Consider the following 20,726-nt stretch of genomic DNA (forward strand, 5'->3'; position numbering starts at 1 on the left):
TCTGAATTTCAAGTTTAGTTGTAAAATGAAAGGCAATCTTAGACCATACCCAGCTGTGCTGAAGATGTAAGAATTTGTTGTAGGCTTCGGGGAGGATCCTGACACAGTTCCTGTTGATTGTTGCACTTAAAAAAACAAATTGGGTAAGTGGGAAAAAGATCTTTTAACACCATTTTCCTATTGCAGGTTATCATGCACTTAATTTTAAGCATAACTGCTTTTAATTTCCAGGTTTACCTAAGATTCTGCAGTATCATTCATCCATAGTGGCACAGATAAATTAAAAGAATCAACAATGATTTATTAGCATTCTGCAAAATAATATTTATTAATTTCTCTTTAATTACAAATACAGTTCTAAATCTTACAAAAGCATATTGCTTACAAAAAGCACAGCTGTTCAACCGAAACACATCAAGTGTTCGGTCATTATGTGGGAAAATGCTATCTTGTAGGAGCTTCCTGAAGTAATTTATCGAATGCTAAGTTCATTAAGAAGTTTTTCGCCAAACTCACTTGATGCAAATAAAGGATTCCTATCTCTATGGTAATAAATCAAAAGGCCTTACAGATGTATTTTTCTTTTAAAAGTTGTCCTTTTAATTGGCTGTATGAGTACACCAACATTATGGCTACCAGTATGATTTAATTTCCATTTCTGGCCTGCATTAAAAGTTTCTGTACACAAATTCCAACAGCGATATCAGAGAGTATTTCGGTTCTAGGCCTTAGTATATAAAAACTTGAAATATCTGCCATATAAATCATAAAAACATGCAAAAGAAACATATACTTTCTCAAAATGGCACTTTATTTTGATTGCTAGGTGATCACTATTTTTTATAACAGCTAAATATTTTACTGATAAGACAATGGATTTTTCTTTAATTTTTAAACCAAGTCACTATTTTTAAGGAGATGGATGAGTAGATGACAGTCTTGTTAGTAGAGACAGATTTCACTGCATATGCTATTTTTCTTTATAAGCTGTCAAACTGAATACAGCAAAAGTTTAGAGATTTGTCACACGAAGTAGCAAAATAGCCTTGGATTTTAAATGGTTTTGACTTATTTTTCATTGCATAAACCAATGTAATAATGCAGCCTTTTTGTAATCAAATGATGACAGCTTGAAATAAAAACTGTTTGTCAAAAAGTTTTCAGACTTTTAGGCAATAATTTTAATTCTGAAACCATTTCTATAAGGAAAATACTGGCCACGCTGAGGTCAATGGCAAAACTCCCACTGTCATCATTTAAATAAGTTTCATTCAGTGAGTTTATAAAGCAACGTAATCTTCTAAAAAATAAACATAAATTGTACCCTTAGTTTTTAAGAAAAGATTATATAGTATGTTTAATAAAAGGGAGAGTATATTCAGCTTAAGGTGCTGAATCATGGGCATTCACAGTCTGATTGGACATGAATAGCTCACCTAAGCTCTTCGAAACATATATCTTACCTGGATTTTTTTCGTGGACTCAAAAATTATGCATCCTAAATTCAGCCAATAGTCCAAATCTCAATATTTAAAAAAGAAAAAAAACAGTTTTTATGTGTTTTATAAAAATATACTGACCGCAAATCTTCAAACTGGAAACAAAAGAAGAAACCTATTATGAATAGTTAAAATGTGCAGTATCCTGTTTTTTTAATAAATATATATATATACACACATAGAATCTTATTCTACAGCTAACAGACAGCCAATTTCTTATTTGTGAAAACTGAAAAATGGATATAAAATAGAGTCCTTCGTATCAGAAACAGCTTTTAGGTATGTTTAATAAAGGCACAAAAGCTTGAACTCTTCAACCTTTGCCTAGTCATGCTTCATATTTATAATATATAACAAAATTAAATAAACGTCAAAGGTTTAAAGACATTATTATGATTCTACTATATGGTCTGGAGATACAGACCACAGTTGTGGTATTTCTGTGACTTACAGTGTATTCAGAGTCTCTTCATTGACAACAGCTTAAAGGACTAAAGATAAAAAATGTTTCAGTTGAACCCACTCTTTGTTTAATAAATTAATTCAGTCATTCTCAAAACCCTAATATGCTTCTTTCCCATTTAAACATGAGACCGGTGATGGTTCTTAACTGGAAGTTTCCAAGTAAAAGGAAAAGAACAACTGAGAAATGCTGAACTTTGATCGGAAGCCACAATGCAAAATTTTAAAACACTGGAAACACAGACGTTAACCAGAAAGCCAATGAGTAGAAATAAATGATGGCTAAATTATACCTTGTTCAAAAGGATTTATATTTTTCTTTCTATACATGCCAATATTTAAAAAAAAACTTTGAAGAACAACAAACAACATAATCTTTACTAAATTTGTGAAAATTTACATTATAAAGCATAATTGAGGACATTTTAATTTTTAATTTTTTTCCCTGCAGAGTACTATAGCCATCCAAGGTCAAAAAAGGGAGTCTGGTAAAAGGAAACTCATTTTAATTCTTCACATTAAATCGCGTCCACAGTCATGTTCAGTTCCATTGGCATGAGCAGTCTATAGGCTCTTGAATGACGTACATAATTTCAGTGCCATTTCCTGAGCAGTGTAGTGGCACAGTCAGGTTACGCGTTCCATTTTCTCGACAACATTTACAGAATCTTAAATGGCTATCAATATTGACATTGAAAATTGTTGCAGACGGGCATTTTCCATCACAAGAAGCCACATTTATCTATGAATAAAAGAATAACTGAAGTTAGAGATGTCAGATTATGTTATGAACATACTACATTTCAAACCTCGTTGTGAGTAAAACCCATTTTCGCATTTGAAAAGGAAGGACCCCTGTCTTAAAAATTGTTTTATCTTGTAAATTTCATTCATTCTAAGTGTAAACACATTTTTAATAATTTTTTTTAATTAAACTTTTATTTTGTTGTTTAATCATGTATTCTGCCTTAACCCTGAGCAAAATGTTGTGCTGCGGATACCAGAATTGAACGCCTAGTTTACAAATTACTAACTTCAAAACAGCACAGATAAATTCATGTTCTTTTCATGTTCATTGCTGAAAAGGTAAATTCTTCTAAGCAAAACAAAGGAAAATCTATCCTCTTCCTTGAAGGTTCAAGAGGAAAAGCATACCCGTGCAAAAGCTTTGCCCGTTTTTATTCATACTGCTTGTGACTAAGGGCACACCAATATTAGCTGGGTTATCACCGTAACAAGTATATCCAAAAATTAGATGCAGAAACAAACCAGCAAGGGCAGAGACTGGCCATAAGATTATTTGTGCTCTAGACTCAGCAGAACTGAGCTTTCACTAATACATTACGTGAAGAGTCTTGTTACCTGATACTCTGACAGAAAAGAAACTGATACTTTTTAAGCAGAGTCGATATGCTGTGAAATTGAGAACGGCCATGCTAGATCTAGGTCTTTTTCTGATAGTTTTAAATCTGTTTCTTATGCAAGTGAGGCGTATGAAAGAGGCCTTGATCCCTTCCAAACGACTTGTGAACAAACGGGCCATATCCAAACAAATTAGACCAAAAGGTTACTCTTACAGCTTTCCTGAAATTTGACAGAGGAAAAAAAAGACCTTATCCTAAGCACTAATACTCTCAGTTATTAACTAATTAAATGTAATCATACTCAGCCCTATCCAAAGTTTGACAGCATTAATCTGGCCAAAGAACGCTTTTGTAGTTCCAAACCGGCCATAGGAGATGGCGCTATTTGATGGGCCAAAATCACGTGATTGAAACAGAGTGCCACGGGTTTTGCAACGGGGGAGCTGGAGGGCAAAGGAAGTGGAGCTAAGGATATGAAGAGAGATCTTGAGGACATGAAAATCTGGAGGTGCTTCTGGGTGAAGCGTAAGGGAATCTGGACAGTGGGAAGGGTGGGCAGCCATCAGGGAAATGGGGAACAGCAAAATACTTGGGGAAAGGGAGTTGTAATACAGCTGGAGATGGGATAGGGGTAGGTCTTCTTGGAAGGTGGGTAGAGGGGGAAGGAAAGATAAAGAATCTACAATAGCAAGTCATATAATGAAGGCATCATTTGTTGTGCCATTCATAGACTGACCTGGCCAACATTCTCATTGCTCGTCTCTGAACCCTCTCCAGTTCTGCAGCAATGTAGAGGGACCATAACTGCACAGAGCACCTCAATAGTACTGCACCATTGGCTCGTAAGAGGCACTAGAACGAGTTTGTTTCCACTCCCTATCCTATTCCCTAAATGTCATAATTCTTAGTTATCCTTTCCGTCTGCAGCAGAACATTTATCAGAGGTTTTCACAGAACTGGATGCAAGGGCAAGGTCCTTTTCAGCTACCTTGAAAACCTATGAAGCTTGAGTAAATCTTTATTTTTAATATTCTTTGCTTTAGTCAATACCATGTCTATTTTCTTATATTGCTGTCCCTTACCATAGGTTGTTGAAGTATCTGTGAGGCTCTCCACAGTCTTCTCTCCTCTTAACTATTACAAATAACTGTAATTTCATCTACATATTTATACTCCCTCATTACCAACCCTTCTTCTAAAACTAAATAAATAGGATGGAAATTAACCTGCTCAGCTTTCAGTCTGTGATGATATTCTGCCTCTTTCTTTATGATTGTTAAGTTCTTCAACAGAATCTTACCAGAGGCCTTTTGGAAGTCTCGAGATATCGCATCGATTGCTTCTCCTTTAAGTGCAACGGGAGAAGCACATTTGCTGCTCACATATGTCTTGCATTTTATAGATGGGGCTACACCAAAGCTGAGAAATAAGATGTCTTAAGCAGACCCATAAATAAATGGGATCATGAATTTATGATATGGAGACACATGCTATGTGGAGGAGAAGACACCCAGAGAGTAAAGGTCTTCAAAGAGGAATGTAGCAGTGTTTCCATCACATCCTAAGTGGAAGCATTTCTACTCCTCTTTTAGAGTGGGATGTTATTTCATGGTGAAGAGTTCAGTGCCTTTGTTAGTTACACGCAATTATGCTGTGTACTTTTCATCTGAAGCCAGATGTTTTTCCAGGTAGGAGGGCTCAGTCTTTCAGCCATTCGGAACAGCTAATTTTACTCCATTTACGAGTAGGATAACATTCCTAGGGTCAAAGGCCTGCTTTGGAGAAGATAGCAGCATTTTTTTGTTGCTTGGTGATAGCTATAAGCCACTTCTTAATACTTGATATGGTATGCCGTAGGCCTAGCAGGAAACACATGTCTTTTATGCTTACCGGACTTTGACTTATACAGTCATTTTTTCTTATGGTTGTCCTGATTGTCATTTTCTGGCAAATCCTTTCTTCCTTTTTGCCTGATAAAATACAGAAAATGCATACTGAATCAATCCATTTTTTGTACTTTATTTGCTATGAAAAAAGTGAAACTATTAAAATAATTTTAATAATTATACTTTAGCTTCATTAATGTACACACTGCAACTATTACTTCCATAATTAAATAATTTTTTAGAAAAAAATACCTCATATATTAATAAATACTTCCTGTACAGTATTATTGATTTTATAGTTGGCACATATGAGGCATTAAGTGTCCTATTAAGCTATATATATTTCATAAATATTAAAATATTAATATAATTTTTAATTACAGATATGGCAAGACAAATATAAGCAATTAGAAAAAAGATGTCTCAAGTGGATTTGAATAGTATTAGAATTAATTCTGTTTTAATAGGAATATTGAGTGTAAATAAGATTTTGATTCTGCATTTTAGAAAATTTTCAGGACTTAACATTTGAGAAGGTAAAACTGTGAATGTGATAATAACATTGATGTTATTTTGAATGTTTAAAATTTAAACAGAACTATATAGTTTCAATATATTTTTGAGAAAGACATCCCTCAATGAAGCTTTGAAAGAGAGGGATTCATGTATTTGCTAAATGTGTTGCAATTTTTACCACCAGAACCGAAGCAGGTAGCACTCAGCGTATGGATCTAGGATTATGGAAATACTACATTTTTAAGTACATTTTGGGAGATATTGATAGTTTTTTTCTTTTATTTTACAAACAAAGGTCTACAGTGTAAAGCCATTTTTAAAATAATAAAAATCATAATATAATACTGAAACAATTAAACGTACAATCTTTCATGCAGCAGTCCATATCAGACTGTTTGTTATTACTATCTGTGTAACAACAGTTATTTAGATCTTCTATTTCACTACCCATCAAAATCACATTAGTTTTGCTACGCAACCATTCTGGACATCCAGCATATAAAACGATAAGCACTATTCAGCAGAGTTTCTCCCTCTTCAGCACATGCCATCATGGTTGGGTGTACACAAAAAGAACAAATTTTCTGTCCCCCAGAAGCTTGTGAGCAATTTTATAAGATTAATGAGCTCTACTTGAGTAATCAAGATATTCTGTAGTCATAGCTCCAGTGGGTATCTAAAAATTAGGCTGGCTTCACAGTACAGCTAAATTTTAATCTGCGCTTGGAAGGATCAAGCGAGATTCTCTTATTGAACCAGCAGATCACTGTACAATCAAAGTTGATAGTCTACAGCATCCTGGTTTTCCTCCCTCAGCAACACTTAAGAAAAAGAAGCCCTGTGATATTTCCATCAGAAAGCTCTTGCCAGTGTGTAGACAATGCAATCTTTGTACTTCTACAAGTCATATAGAGCAATACATGACATTGCAGAGTATAAGGTGCTGATGACTAATGGAAACTCTGCTGCTATACTTTTCTCTCTCCCACCTTCAACTGTGAAGAAGATCTGTAATCAGTATCAGGTATGCTTTTTTTATTCACTCCTTATTTGAGTAAGGAGTTTCAGAGACTTACCTATCCCTAAAAGCAAAGAATTATGATCATGCAACAGTTCTGTAACGTTCTGTAGTTTCTGGTGTAAAGAGCATTTATTAATGCAGGATAGTAATTGTATGTTCCCCAACATTTTCATAACTTTGTAAAACATGTTATTTGTGACAAAGAAGAAATACAGCATAAATCCATAACTGCAAAGGTGAGACCAGGCAGTAATGCACACTCTTGCTCTATTTTAAGGCACAAACAGTTCAATCATTAAATTCAGAGACCTGCGATCAGATTTAGAATCTCTTGGTAACAGTATTCAGGATGATGGCACTTCATAAAGTAACATTAAATTCATGTATTAAAACCGATTTCAAAATTGAAGAGGAGGAAGAACCATCAGCAGTATCTACCATAAATGGATGAACCTAATTCTGACAGGTGCTGAGCAGTGAACCTAACCAGGCTTTAGAAAACCACTCTCTGGGAGGCCAACAGGGGATCAGCATCTCTCAGTATCAGGCCCAGTACCGTTAACTGCATGGTAACATTTAACGGTGATGATAGCTAAACGCATGTATCAAGCAGTGCTTACACTATTATTAAAAAAAGAAAATACATTATTAAAAATAATACCTGGTTCACAATTAATAGTACCAGTAGGCACTACTGGACTAATGGCAAAGGGTAATAGACCCAATCCAGAACCTGGCAGAATCATTGGGAATGTAAGTTTCTCATGAAATAAAAACATTTTTATATAAATGACATTTCATTAATTCTTACACTGCCAACTGCAATTATTTATTTTTTTTTAACAAAAGATGATGAGCTTTCCTGTTAGTCTTCCAAATTTAGAAACTCTGCAGCTGCTTCAGGTCTCACTAAAGATGGCCTAAACTTTATTACTCTCCCGGTTATCACAAAACTGGAACGATGCTTCCTTGTAAACCAAACTTTTGCAATGAGAGTCTCTATGGCAAGGTAAGAATTAAATATATGCGCTTACTTTGCATGCATTGAATCAAGCTCTTCCAGAAGGATTATTTGTTCCCATTAAAACCCCAAGGTGTTGCAAGCTCTATGTATAAGTACTGTTTTTAACTGCGTCACCACAGGGCACATGCTTTGAGTTAAAAATAAAACAAAATAAACATAAAATAGCATATAATTGTATTAATTATATCTGGTTTTTTAGCAGCCACCTCAGCAAGTATTTCTGAAGTATAACAATGCCTTTCCTGAGGCCACAGAATATGGCCAAAATTATATAACTTGGTCAACAGAAAACCAGTAGCCATTCATTCTTTAGACTAATTTTCTAAATAAAGCCAACCTGATCTGGGGGGATTTAGTTAAATATTTGTCAAGATAGCTTATCTCATTAGAGAAAGAATATTATTAATGAGATTTTAGCACAATTCTGGTGTGTTACTTTGCCGGTTCTCAGCTGATTCTAATTTTTTTAAAAAGTACTCTGTTGCATTAAAATAGCTTTTATTTTCTGTGTTTTGGATATGATAGAACAATACTTGAAGTTCACTTTCAAAGCTTTGCATAACTTAGAAACCTGAGTATTTTTCTGTATTTGATAAATATTAATATTTTCCCTTATGTTGCCAAATTATTTACAATACATTGCACTTCTGAATTTTATTTAATAAACTGTGCAATATATGGTTATAAATCTATGACTTCCTATTCAATATTATTAAGTAATGGTTTGTCTAAAAAAGTTCCAAAGACTAATTTACTTCAGTATTTTAATGCTAATGTTGAACACAAAAAAGGTCAAAAAAGAGGGGGGAGGATTTTCTGTGGCATTCAACATGTTCTTGCTCTACGCAATTAGATTTACACAAGAGTGTTTTATTTTTATGTATACATAATTATATACCTTGATACTAAAATCTTTCCTAGTCAAAACTACAGAGAAGAATCAGTTTGTTCTCAATCCACTTTTAAAATCACGTAACTTATGAAACCTTTATATAAGCTTGCATCACAATTCATCATATTTTAAAGTTACACACTCAGAAAATGTGAAAGTATTCACAGATATTAACATGTCAATTTTATCTAAGGGTTGCAACATCAGTATTACAATAACTTCTCCTCATTTGGGATTTTAAAAATATATTGTTCTAGTATTTTGGCCCTGGAAAATAAATACTACTGATACAGAACAAATTAATAGGTTTGGAGACGTATTTCAAAACATCATGGAATTAGGAATCATTTTAGGGGAGGAAATGGTTATCTTTTATGGTGAAAATTATGTAGGTGATATTTTAGAGTCAGCTTAGCAATAAAGAGAATGTTTCCGTTATTTTAATTGAGAGAACTTTTCATCTTCCACAGGTTATATTTGGAGAGATTTGGTTATACTCCAGAACAACAATGTTAAAAACCACCAAGTCAGCAGCCAAATGAAGCAAGACCTTTTAATAGGAGTAGTTAGGTAACTACAACGATTTCATGTGATTTGTGGGGGGATTGCATGCTTTTTCCTTCTTTATGTCCCAGCAACTGAGGTTAAAAAACACAGCCCTGCAAAACCAAAGCCAAACTAGCACATATTGCAGCCTTTATCACTTACAGGTCTTGCAGCAGCCATCATTATACATCTGCACAATTCCTCCATTCTAGGAAAATAAAAGGAAAATATATCAAAAAAGACTGTGCCCAATGCAAAAGTCAACTCTATCTCAAGACATTACATGTTTTAAAGATGCTCAACTAATAAAAGATAGTATTACTGAAATCAAGAGAATATAGATATGCGTCAGCTGAAAGTTTGGTTCACAAATGCTTTACAGACTTTAACATTGAAAATGAACTCGTCACTGCTTATCTCGTCTGAGCTGGTCTCCTTTGAATAAGCCACTTAGTTTCTATGAGCATCCACTACCATCTATTTCCCCACCACTGAGATTTATTAGGATAGTTTAAAAAATTCATGTATGCAGCTTTGCTGCTGATGTAAAAGGATTTATACTGATCATATGCCAAGGAGAAAATTAATACCTAATAAGTAGTTCTTTACAAGATTAAAATATATATGTGTGTGTACACACTTTTGAAGGAGAACATTAACTGCAGAATTTCAGAACCATTTTTGTGCTCAATTCTTTTTCTAAAACAATTATAGTCTGTTATTGTTTTCTTATAAAGTTTCTTGTTAGCTAGAAAGTAAAAATATATCAAAGTGAAGAAAATACCCTTTTGAAATCAGAAGAGAGCATGAAAGGAAGAGAGAGGCAAAGAGGTTGTCGGAATCTGTCAGAATGGGTGCAAGCTAGAAACAAATGCCCACAATTTTAGTGCTTAGCCCAGAACTGCCTATCAAGCAGACAACTGAACGTAAAAAGCACTCTTATGATAACAACTGACAAAAGTAATTTTAAACTTCTATCTTTTCATGCTAGCATGCATTTTTTTTATCTCATTACAGAAAAAAATTACTGAATAAGTTGTTCAAGATCTTCTTAAATGAGCACTTAAACTCAGCCTCTTAAATCCATATTCCTAAATTATCCTGAGCTGCCTGTCAGAAGAGCTTTCTCCTTGGCTACTGGCTCAAGTCTATGCTCAGCATCTCTGAAAAACAGGTCAGACTGAGTGAGGCAGTTAATGTTAGGGCTCTGTTCTTTAAAATCTTAACCGTTATTACTAAGGAAGGATCCTAATAGATGGTGACAAAGGGGTTCCAAGGAAGAAACTTGAGCATAAAGTCAAAGTAGAACAGGCATTAATTTTAGATAGAGTGCCTTCTTCAGGGTTGGAAGAAATAAGGACTTTCTTAACAAATGCAACAGATAAGTAGGACTTGTACTGAATTTATAGCATATAAATTGTAGTCAAGGCAGCAATGGTACTTACCCTATCTACATGTATATTTATTTTATTATTATTTGTATCTTATATTAAATATATGGTGTACTGCAAATGCAAGAACTAGAATTATAAGAAGTATTATAAAGCTAGAGAAGTATTAAATTAGAAGTTAAAATTGTAAACAAATATGTAATGTACTTGAAGCATTCACATACTTCAAAACACTTTATATGGATATGCCAAATTTACAGTTTTGATATGATGTAGATAGATATCTTTTCATGTATAACAGGTAATTTTTGTTATGTTATACAAAGTTTAATTTAAGATATAATAAAGTATATATATACTCTGTCATCTTTCTTATCTTTGCACAGCTTAAGGAATTTTTAATATAGCCCACTTTTATATGCGGCATTTCTGAATTGCTTGATCTAATTTATTTAGTGTATGTGTACTACAAACTTGTCAAAGTGTTATTCCAAACTAAAGTAAGACCTAGTGACTAGCACTTTGTACAGTGGTATGTCAAGTGGGTCTCCAATTCCACAATAATTTAAGCGCAGTCATCATTAAGACCCAAAACAAAACAAACTTTCATACTCCTCACAAATATTTAGTCAGTCAAAAAGCAAACAGGAACATAGGAAGCAAGACTGTAAGTTGCTCACTTACTTACATGTTTTTACTTACCACTTTTGAGTTTAAAGGAAGTGCATGAGGTATGCATGCGTTGTCAAGTATAAGCCAAACTCCAGATCAGTTATTGTCACTTACCTCACCCAAAGTACAAACCTTTGTACATTCAGTGTCATTAAAAGGGGGGCAGACAACACTTGATCCCAGTATGATGGCCCCCGCAGCAGTCTTTGCACATTTGTAGTTGGTGCAGTTGGAGCTCCAGGTGCTTCCTTCCTGAATATATAAAACAAAATCATTGTCGGGAAAGACAAAACATTTCAGCTTTATCTCCAATGCCAAATGCCTGTAAAAGTGGTGCCCTCATGCTGTAGTACCTACTGGAATTGCAAGTTTGTGGCAAACCACCCATAGGCAGCAAAGGGAAAGATCATCCTGTAACTACAAGTGGTTGCTCCTCCCTGCAGCCATGGCTCTGCTCTCCAGCATGGGGCTCAGTGTGGTGGCCTAGAGCAGAATGAAAGGGCTCTGCACCAGGAAAAAAGTCCAATAGTTTCTTTTGCTCCAGAATGATGGGAAGCATGAACTAAGTCATGGCCACATCTAAATTTCCTTGTATGTGGATGCTGGAAAGCACCATCAGGATCCTGAACCCCAGTGCTTCAGTTTGCACGCTTGCCTTCTGTAGAAGCCAGGCTGGGGAGAAGAGTGGCCCTGGGAAGAGGAGCACATAGGAGTCCTGATGTGGACTCAGAAGAGCCCAACTCATCTAAATCACAGTGTATGACTTGGAGTTACAATTTGATCCCTACCCTGCAGTTAGATGTAAATGATGACATTCGCATATCTATGTAGAAAATCTTACAACCAATAAAATGAAATAAGGTATTCACTTTGTGTGAAATGGCAGGTCTTCAAATAAACACGCTTTTTTCCTATCATATACCATAAATAGTCCCTAAGTACAGTAAGGAGGTGTGAAGCAAGACTCACAGCATGAGTTAACTAAGAAGTGACTGTCAGACACCTGCTTATCCCATCATTAGAGTTATTTTCTATTGCTGTCCAGAGAAACTTACCTCATACACAAGTAGTGTTCCATTCTCAGTATGAAAAGAGCAGGACATGTTTTGACAGGTACCACAACAAGTATGGTGACTAGAGGAAGGCATATATATTTGATGCTGGAAAGAAAGGAAAGCAAAAAAAAAAAAAAAAAAGAAAAGAAAAAAACACAAGTTTCTTGTAAACGTACAGTATATGAAAATTCATTGATTTCTGAAAGTAAAAATACCAAGAGAAACAATATATGGGTGGATGGATGGATGGATGGATGGATATGTTTATGTATGCTACTAGAAATTGCCTCTCAAAATAATCGTGGAGACACAAGATACACAAGATAACTGTTAAGTTCATCACTGTTAAGTCCTCGAGTTCTTGCTGAGCAAACAGGACTAGCAAAAGTCTTCTCTTTGACTTCTATCCTAATTGTGTAGTTGTGCTCATGAATTGCATCATTCCTGTATTTTAAAAATACTCACAGCTTCACATTGCTGGGAACAGTTCACCATTGTAAAATTCATGGCATTGTATCCTGTGTTCTGATCTTTTTCTTGTAAACACTGTACAGTGTAACAAAGGTCTCCATCCAAGTACTGAATCACTGACTGCCCAGGATTCAGTACTGTCACCTCTTGGAAGATACACACATCATCCTTCTCTAACACCAAAAGAAATAGATGTTACCAGAGGGGAAAAAGAAAATCATCAAGCATATTAACAGAATCACTGAAGACAAAAATAGGGCAAAGTCCTATGCTCTGCAAAAGTTTTCTAACTTTCAGACCTGATTGGTCTGTGGGTTTAATTGCCAAACAAGGAGGGGGTAAGGTATAATTCAGCTACAAAATTCTAAACTACCTAAACATGACAATGTTCCTACTATGGAAGCAAAAAAACCCCAAAAAACTGTTGTTCTTATTTTTTTAAAGAGTTCTAATATTCAACATTGTTCTAAGTACACTATCTGAATTACTCTGCACATCACAACGTGTAGCCTTTCTGTCAACTAAACCAGTATGTTTACAATGACCTGTGGGACAGTAATATGCTCAAGCCGCGCTGTAAGTGTGTACTTTGCTCCCGGGGGCAGTTTAGCCTGGGCTGCAGGCTGCAATCAGGATTGCAGCATACCTCAAGCACCTCCATGCACAGTACAGCTGAAATTCGGTCTACGTGGGGTGACTGAGTGAGGGAAAGGAGCAGGGTCTGATCTTAAGGCTGGGCACCTACCCTCATGCTGGCTGGACAGGTCTGTTGCTCTGGTGTGAGATGTCAGCTCGTTTGTGCTTGACAGTGAAGTAGGAGCAGTCGCCCTGCTCACACTCAGCAAAGGTTCTCAACCTGCTTCCTATCTGCCTCTCACCAGAGAGACCATACCTGACTCTGAAAGCACGGGCAGTTCTACAACACTCCTACAGCCCCCGCTGGAACAGCCACAAAATGAATGGGTTAGTAGAGAAAGCATTATATTCAAGTAAGAGAGCATAATTGCATCACTAGGTAGACACCCATAAAATCAAGATAAAAGAGTCTTTACATTTGAGAAGGTTATTATAGGCCTATTTCTGCTTTCTTTGCATGCCCTTTTTAATATAAACTTTTAAAAAAAAAAACAGATAGGAATATGAGAAAGTTACCACAAATGTAGTGAGTGCATCCACAAGCGCTGGAAATGCTACTATCTATTTTTTTAACTTCTCCCTTAGTAGAAAAAGAGAAAAGAGTTTTCAAAGTCATGTGCAATTATATGTAGTGCTAAACAGATAGTTTTTCTCTAAAAATGTAAAATATCACTTTCATCACTTCCATCCCTGTTTTCATAAATGAGAAAATTTGCAATGTACACAAGAAACAGTAGCACATTCAGAGTTAGTAAATGTATTTATCTCTTTAAACAGGAGGAAAGCACTTCATTTTCTCTAGGAATGCATATGAACACCAGAGTGGCTAAACAGCATTTTTTCCTGAGATACAAAGTTATTTCAATAATAAATATATTAGCAAAAGCCTGCCTTCTATGAATTTTCTTCGAAAAGATAGGTGAAAACTATTCAAATTTGCAGCTCCTGTTTAGACTTCACATTACGCAGTCTTCACATAAGGGGAAGAGAAGGACAAGCTACAGGCATTTGATAGGGAAAGTGTCCCCGTCACAGTGCTAATAATGGGAGTTTGAACATTCATTCATAATTATTTTCGAGATCACAATCCCTATTACGAGAAAGTATGTGAGGAGCAAAATATTTCTGACTTCCCATATCAGCTGAATTCAAGAACGTTAAATCATTTTCATTAAAAGCATAAATGATTAACAAAATAACACATTTCCCAAGATGATACATATGATCACAATGTTCATCCCTTATTAATTATTAAAAAAAATAGGAATGATTTACGTGGAAAAACTTCCCAGCATATTATTTCGAGTCAACATTGAACAGAATAATAGTACAGTTGCTTTACTTCTTTTGCTATCTTAAGACCTACGAAGTGAAATTTCCCCAGGGAATAGTTGATAGCAGTGTGCGGACACTTGATGGAATTACATGCTTGAGCTGGGGCCTGGGAGGCAGAGTCCCAGCCTGTCCCTGTTCGGCCTCATCACCTTTTACAACTAATTGAAACACATGGAAAGGGAGGAGTAAGAGGGCTGAACACTATTAATAAAAATAAATGAAGGACAGTGCTTACCAATTTACAGGTCAGCATAGTAGTGTTTTCACAGCTACATTCTGAGAAGAGAACAAGAAAGACATTAGTCAGTTAGCTAATTGTTAGCTTTTGTTTACAGCAGTGACTAGGAAATAAAGCAATAATTACCACAGTGCCATTCCGGACAACACTGCCCAGGTATTTTTTCCTTCACAAGTGTCATGTCATCTGTGCAATTCATATGGGGCTCAGAACAAAGATTTTCATCGCAAACTAAATGGGAGAAAAGACAGGTATGAAAATTTACTCAAATTTCCTTTGAATTTTCCAGTTTATGTTTCTCTTGATAAACTATTCTAAAAATAATGAAATTTTTAATAAATTTTTGTTCTGTTTCTTAACATCTCCATTAGATTTGGAACTCAAAAATAAACCAAGATTTTCAAAAGTGCTTTTAGTTGCCTTAGAACAAGTTTAAATTTTCAGAAAACACCACACAGCAATTATTTAATATTCTTCCTACTTCAGAGTGATTCAGGCTGATAACCAGTACCAAAGACAACTAAAATCACAGCTTTCGGAAAAACATATTTTGTTTTTCACCTCAGCTTTGTTGTAAAGCACATTTCTGTAAGATAACAAGGAGCAGCTGCCCTCCTGGGATGACTCTAAGAGAATATTTGCCTGTCTTACCAGAGGAGGCTTACTGGGACTCTGAAAAAAGACCACATACTAACTTTCTAGCTGCTAGAAGTTGGCAAAAACAGTGACAAAAGGCTTTGCAGAAACTTTCAGCTGGGTGCAAGTACTAGGAAAAGGAAAAAACCAAAATGTGGAACCTGAAGCAAAAATCACAACGCTCTAAACTTACTGGAAGACATTTTATTTAAATGAAATTACACAAAGACTGTAATAGGACGAGCGTTACTGCAGGAATACTCCATTGATCTAAATTAAGCAGTTACGCTTATAGACATTAGTTAAGAACACACAGCACAACTTCAGGCTAGCAAAGTGACTACCTTACATTGCAAATATGTTTCTTCTGGCTGCTCATTGTTTGAACAGCAGTCAGCCCAGCACTCTTCAAAACCCTTGTCCTACTCCTTCCTCCAAAAGCTAAAAGTACAAAGAAACTGCCTAAACATTAATGAATGGTACAACAGGGGAAAAACAGCAACATGTAAGCTGTTTATTACAAGTGTTTTAATATTGTATTGTATACAATTAACAATTGTATATTTCTACCCCAAGGATATAATTTTTACTAAATTTGGTAACATAAGGAACTGACAACAGTTACACTCACCGCAGTAGTAATGAGGACAACAGTAATGTATGGTATTAAGGTCTACAGTGAGAATTTCCCCTTCATTACACAAGGGAACAGGCTCAATACAGGATTCACAAACTAAATTTAAAAAAAATAAAAATCAGATATTTACAACATTTTAAATACTAAAAAGTTAGCACATATGAATTCTATTTAACAGACTATATAGCAGGTCGTATTATGTTCGTTACCTGGATAACAGAGCTTTTATGGATTGACATTCAAATATAAAAATGTAACAAAGTTCAATGTCTGAAAAACCCAAGAATAAGTCATACTCCAGTCAGCCTGACCTGTGTGAAGTCCCACTGACCTCTCCAAGAATTCCTGGCTTAAGTTACTAGGTTTAGAACTATAGACTATTTTTGTAAATGCTGAACTATTTCTTAGTTTTCCATAAAAATATTAGTGGCTTCTTACCACAGAGGTAAGAGAAACAACAGGGATCTTCCTGTTTTGCTTCAACAATAAATTGGTCTTCTCTGCAGTCTAGCTGGGAAGCATTGAAACAAACTGAAGGATCACATTCTGTAGGATATGAAAGAAACAGTAGTTTAAAAACAGCCACAGAAACAATACTAAAAAGATAAAGAAAAGGTATTCTTCATCTCCTTAGTAAGAAAAAAAAACACCCCAAATTGACTGTAAATCAAAAGTCACACAAAACGTAAACACAAAAAAATACTGGAGAGTGTGAAAAAAATACATTGTTGCCTGGTGCTATTTACAATTTCCCATTCTAATAACAATCAAAATAACTTGTAAGGAAAATTTTCTTACAGCACATATTACAAGTGTGGAAAATGTCCCAGCAACTATTTTTTTTGTGTTTTCCTTACCACATCGGTACTGTGGACAGCAGGACAGGGGGTGGTAGCCTACCACTAATTTTTCATTGGGTTTGCATGTTGGAATAATGGTGTCACACAATGACATGTTACATTCTGTGGAATAGAAAAAAAAATTATATAATTTTTTGACATATTTCAACAGATACAAGTGCAAGTGCTATACCTCAAGATATTTATACCATCTAGTATAGAGATCCGCAAACCAAGAGCAGCCCAAGTCATCTTAAAGTGCACTCCATACCATCATGTAGACCTCCGAGCTCAACCCAGGGCTGGTAGAGCTCTGTTCATGTGGCATTGTGCAAGCGCAGTTAGATCCCTCTTAAAGCAGGTGTTTATTTGCTCTGCTTCCTACACATGAAGTCAGCTAAAATGTCCCAGTGAAAATATTCCCTAAACAAATTGACAATACAGTGTCGGTTACAGGTACGTAACTAATGAGCAAAAGTGCCATATCAGCTGGACCATTTGTTCTTGTTTTCCTTGAAGATGTTATGAAGTAACAAGTATTTTTTGCTTAATATTTTAGGAGCAATAAGCTTATTCCTTTTTCTAACAACCATGGCTAGACAGAATATTAGTATTCAGTGATCAGCTCACAGAATACTGCTTCTGGGAAACAGCAGTAGGTCAGAGGATACTGCTCATGACACCAAAGCAAACAGAAATAAGAAAACCAGACAGGCTCTGATGACCGTCCCAATTACCAAGGTACTTCTATCATCAAGTATTTATGAATTTCTTTTGAAATTCCACCTAAGACCTTAAAAATTCATCTTTAACAGAAGTTTTGCTTCACTAGTGGCCTTCTAAGAAAAAAAAAATATTTCAATGAGTCAGTTCTTACAAAGAAAAGAAGCCTGCTTTGCTGGCCCAACCAGCCACAAGTACCTAAAAATTACTTCTGAAAAATGTTACTTGGAACCCTGTCTAATGATGGTCATCTACCAGTGAATGTCAAGCACTTTCCTGATACTTCTGTTACTGAAAAAGATGTGATACATACCACAGACTTTCTTCGGACAGCAAGCTCGTTCTTCGATGACGTGGACAATAACTTCCCCTTCTCTTTCACAGACTGGTGGTGGATCCTCAATGCATTCAGGTTCTACAGCAACAACACTTCCATTTGCTAAACAGTTATACATGCAACAGCCTCTCATGGACCCATTCCAGATCTCACCAGAAGACCGGGGTTGTCCATTGTTATCTGTACATGCTGAGAGAAAGAACATTATATCCCTTCAACAAGCAGAGAGTGCAGATTTCCTACAAGCAACTATGAATTGCATAAAATTATTGCAAAAAATAGAGCACTGTGGAGCATTATGATGAAGGAATCCAAGAAAAAATCATGACCTTAAAAACCCCAAATGAACAAATGCTTCGCTATAAGTGAAAATAAATACTGAATGCAAGGGGAAGAACCTGCCCGTGCTATTCCTTCCAGAGTACTCAAGGAAAGACAGCCTGGGAGCTATGGAAGAATGACCATCATTTTTCCCCAACAGAAGTACAGCAGCACTGGGTCTTGAATCCAAGTGAACTGAAAGCACAAACTGCTGCAGCTTGAGCTAAAGCTAGGCTTTGTTGAAGGGACCTGTACCAGATTCACACTTACTGAGGACTGACACAGAACTTAAACATCACGTCCACTGAGTTGAGGTTAATATTAGCATATCAGCAAAAGCACTCTGTCCTGCTGCACTTACTGCATTTTTCTTCTGGTATACAGAGGTCAGAATCTGTTCTGTGCAGAATAGTGCCATTTTTACACACGCAGTCTTCCCTCAAATAGGAACAGGGAGAATCTTCATAGAACCATTTATTCAAGCATGTCTTGGCTTCACAGGGTTGCACACAAGGCTGGTATTCCTTGCCCTCAGGACAACTCAATGCTGCAAGTCATAAAAATAGGACATTGAGTGCTGCTGTTATTCTTCCAGCATTTCATTGGATAAACAGGTAGTAAGAACAAGTGAGTGTATCACAGAAAGTATGCTTTTATGTTTTTAACAGTACTTTAGGTAAGAAACTCATTCAATCAAGATTAAAGCTGATTCGTGACACTTTGACTAAAACAACACATCTTAAGAACTTGTACCCTGATTTACTAATGCTGTGATAGAATGAGATAGTGCTTCCAGTAACAACAGAAAGAAATATATTTTTAACTCATCACTAAACACTGCAGCAGTGTAAAGCCACATTGGGGTATAGAAAATGGCTATCTGCTTACAGCAGTAATCGGGTGTCCTCCATTTAATGCAGATGTTGTGCTTGTTGCATAAAGCCACATAGGCAGAAAGTGCGTCACACTCATAATTCCAAAAATAAGTACTGTTGATCCACATCTTCTCACAAAACTCCTGTGGTGACACCTAGGAACATATTGTAATTGAGAATTAACATGTAAAAGAGCTTTCTGTAATTAAAAAAAATCATTAATTACAGAAATAATACATGAGCAAGGGAAAAAAAATCACAAGCAGTGTCTGAAGTAAAAAATACCATTTTTTTCAGAACACTCATTCTGCAAAACTTAAAATGCCAGAATTTTTTATGCTCATTAGTAGGCACAGAACACAGTCCTAATGAGATTGCCACACTACTTACAAGAGCTTTTGCAGTATAGCCCTGTCAGCTGAAAGTCAACAATCTCAATCAAAGCTAAACATTGCTGCTGTACCTTCCATAAAGTCCTGATGTGAACAAATGATTACTGAGTGCTCTGTTTCTGGGTCTATAGGACCCGATAGCCTATGTTACTGGGTCTAAATGCAGGTAGTCCAACCTATCTTATTTCTGTTGGGTTTATTTGCTTATAAGAAGGCAGAAGAAGTCAGATTTTGTTTTATTCTGTCTGTTCACTACTGTGTTGCAGCCCAGCTCTCCCTGTGGCCACAGCAAATCTTCAAGTATTTGATCACTTCTGCCATAAATTTCATTACACAGATGAGTCTGTTACATATCCTTGTCCAACTGCTTCATGCCTGTGGAGCACACAATACACTCCATCTGCTCTGGCTCTGCCACCATCAGGTATATGTTCAGCTTGTGTTTGTGTTTGGGATTGCCCTGACACAGGCGCACGACCTTCCATTTGGCCTTGTTGAACTTCATGAGGTTTGCACAGGCCCACCTCTCAAGCCTGTCCAGGTCCCTCTGGATGGCATCCCTTCTCTCCAGCATGTCAACGACACCACACAGCTTGGTGTCATCGCCAAACTCACTGAGGGTGCACTCAATCCCACTGTCCATGTTGCTGACAAAGATGTTGAACAGCACTGGTCCCCATACTGACCCCTGAGGAATGCCACTCGTCACTGGTCTCCACTTGGACATCAAGCCATTGACCACAATTCTTTGAGTGCAACCATCCAGCCAATTCCTTATCCAGTGAGTGGTCCACCTGCCAAATCTATGTTTCTCCAATTTAGAGACAAGATTGTCATGTGGGACAGTATCAAATACTTTGTGCGAGTCCAGGTAGATGATATCAGTTGCTCTTCCCTTATCCACCAGCACTGTAACCCTGTCATAGAAGAACCTCCTGGATTGCTTATGTCCTGCTGT

At 36.2% G+C, this 20,726-nt stretch overlaps 1 protein-coding gene across 1 annotated transcript in view; it reads right to left on the reverse strand.

The window, feature by feature from the left end:
* Nucleotides 1-1,788: 1,788 nt before the first annotated feature.
* The window catches only part of OTOGL (otogelin like), an 89,724-nt gene continuing 70,786 nt past the window's right edge, over nt 1,789-20,726 (reverse strand). The window contains exons 41-55 of the mRNA XM_054188395.1: nt 19,390-19,531; nt 18,863-19,048; nt 18,157-18,369; nt 17,139-17,243; nt 16,720-16,827; nt 16,276-16,377; nt 15,135-15,239; nt 15,006-15,046; nt 13,952-14,015; nt 12,794-12,972; nt 12,329-12,433; nt 11,406-11,525; nt 9,373-9,418; nt 5,216-5,295; nt 1,789-2,703 (exon numbers count right to left, since the gene is read on the reverse strand). Coding sequence (XP_054044370.1) covers nt 2,503-2,703; nt 5,216-5,295; nt 9,373-9,418; nt 11,406-11,525; nt 12,329-12,433; nt 12,794-12,972; nt 13,952-14,015; nt 15,006-15,046; nt 15,135-15,239; nt 16,276-16,377; nt 16,720-16,827; nt 17,139-17,243; nt 18,157-18,369; nt 18,863-19,048; nt 19,390-19,531 — 1,797 coding nt within the window. The 3' untranslated portion in view covers nt 1,789-2,502. The remainder of the gene's footprint in view (nt 2,704-5,215; nt 5,296-9,372; nt 9,419-11,405; nt 11,526-12,328; nt 12,434-12,793; nt 12,973-13,951; nt 14,016-15,005; nt 15,047-15,134; nt 15,240-16,275; nt 16,378-16,719; nt 16,828-17,138; nt 17,244-18,156; nt 18,370-18,862; nt 19,049-19,389; nt 19,532-20,726) is intronic.

Source organism: Rissa tridactyla, chromosome 1, assembly GCF_028500815.1.
Source record: "Rissa tridactyla isolate bRisTri1 chromosome 1, bRisTri1.patW.cur.20221130, whole genome shotgun sequence".
Lineage (NCBI taxonomy): Eukaryota > Metazoa > Chordata > Aves > Charadriiformes > Laridae > Rissa > Rissa tridactyla.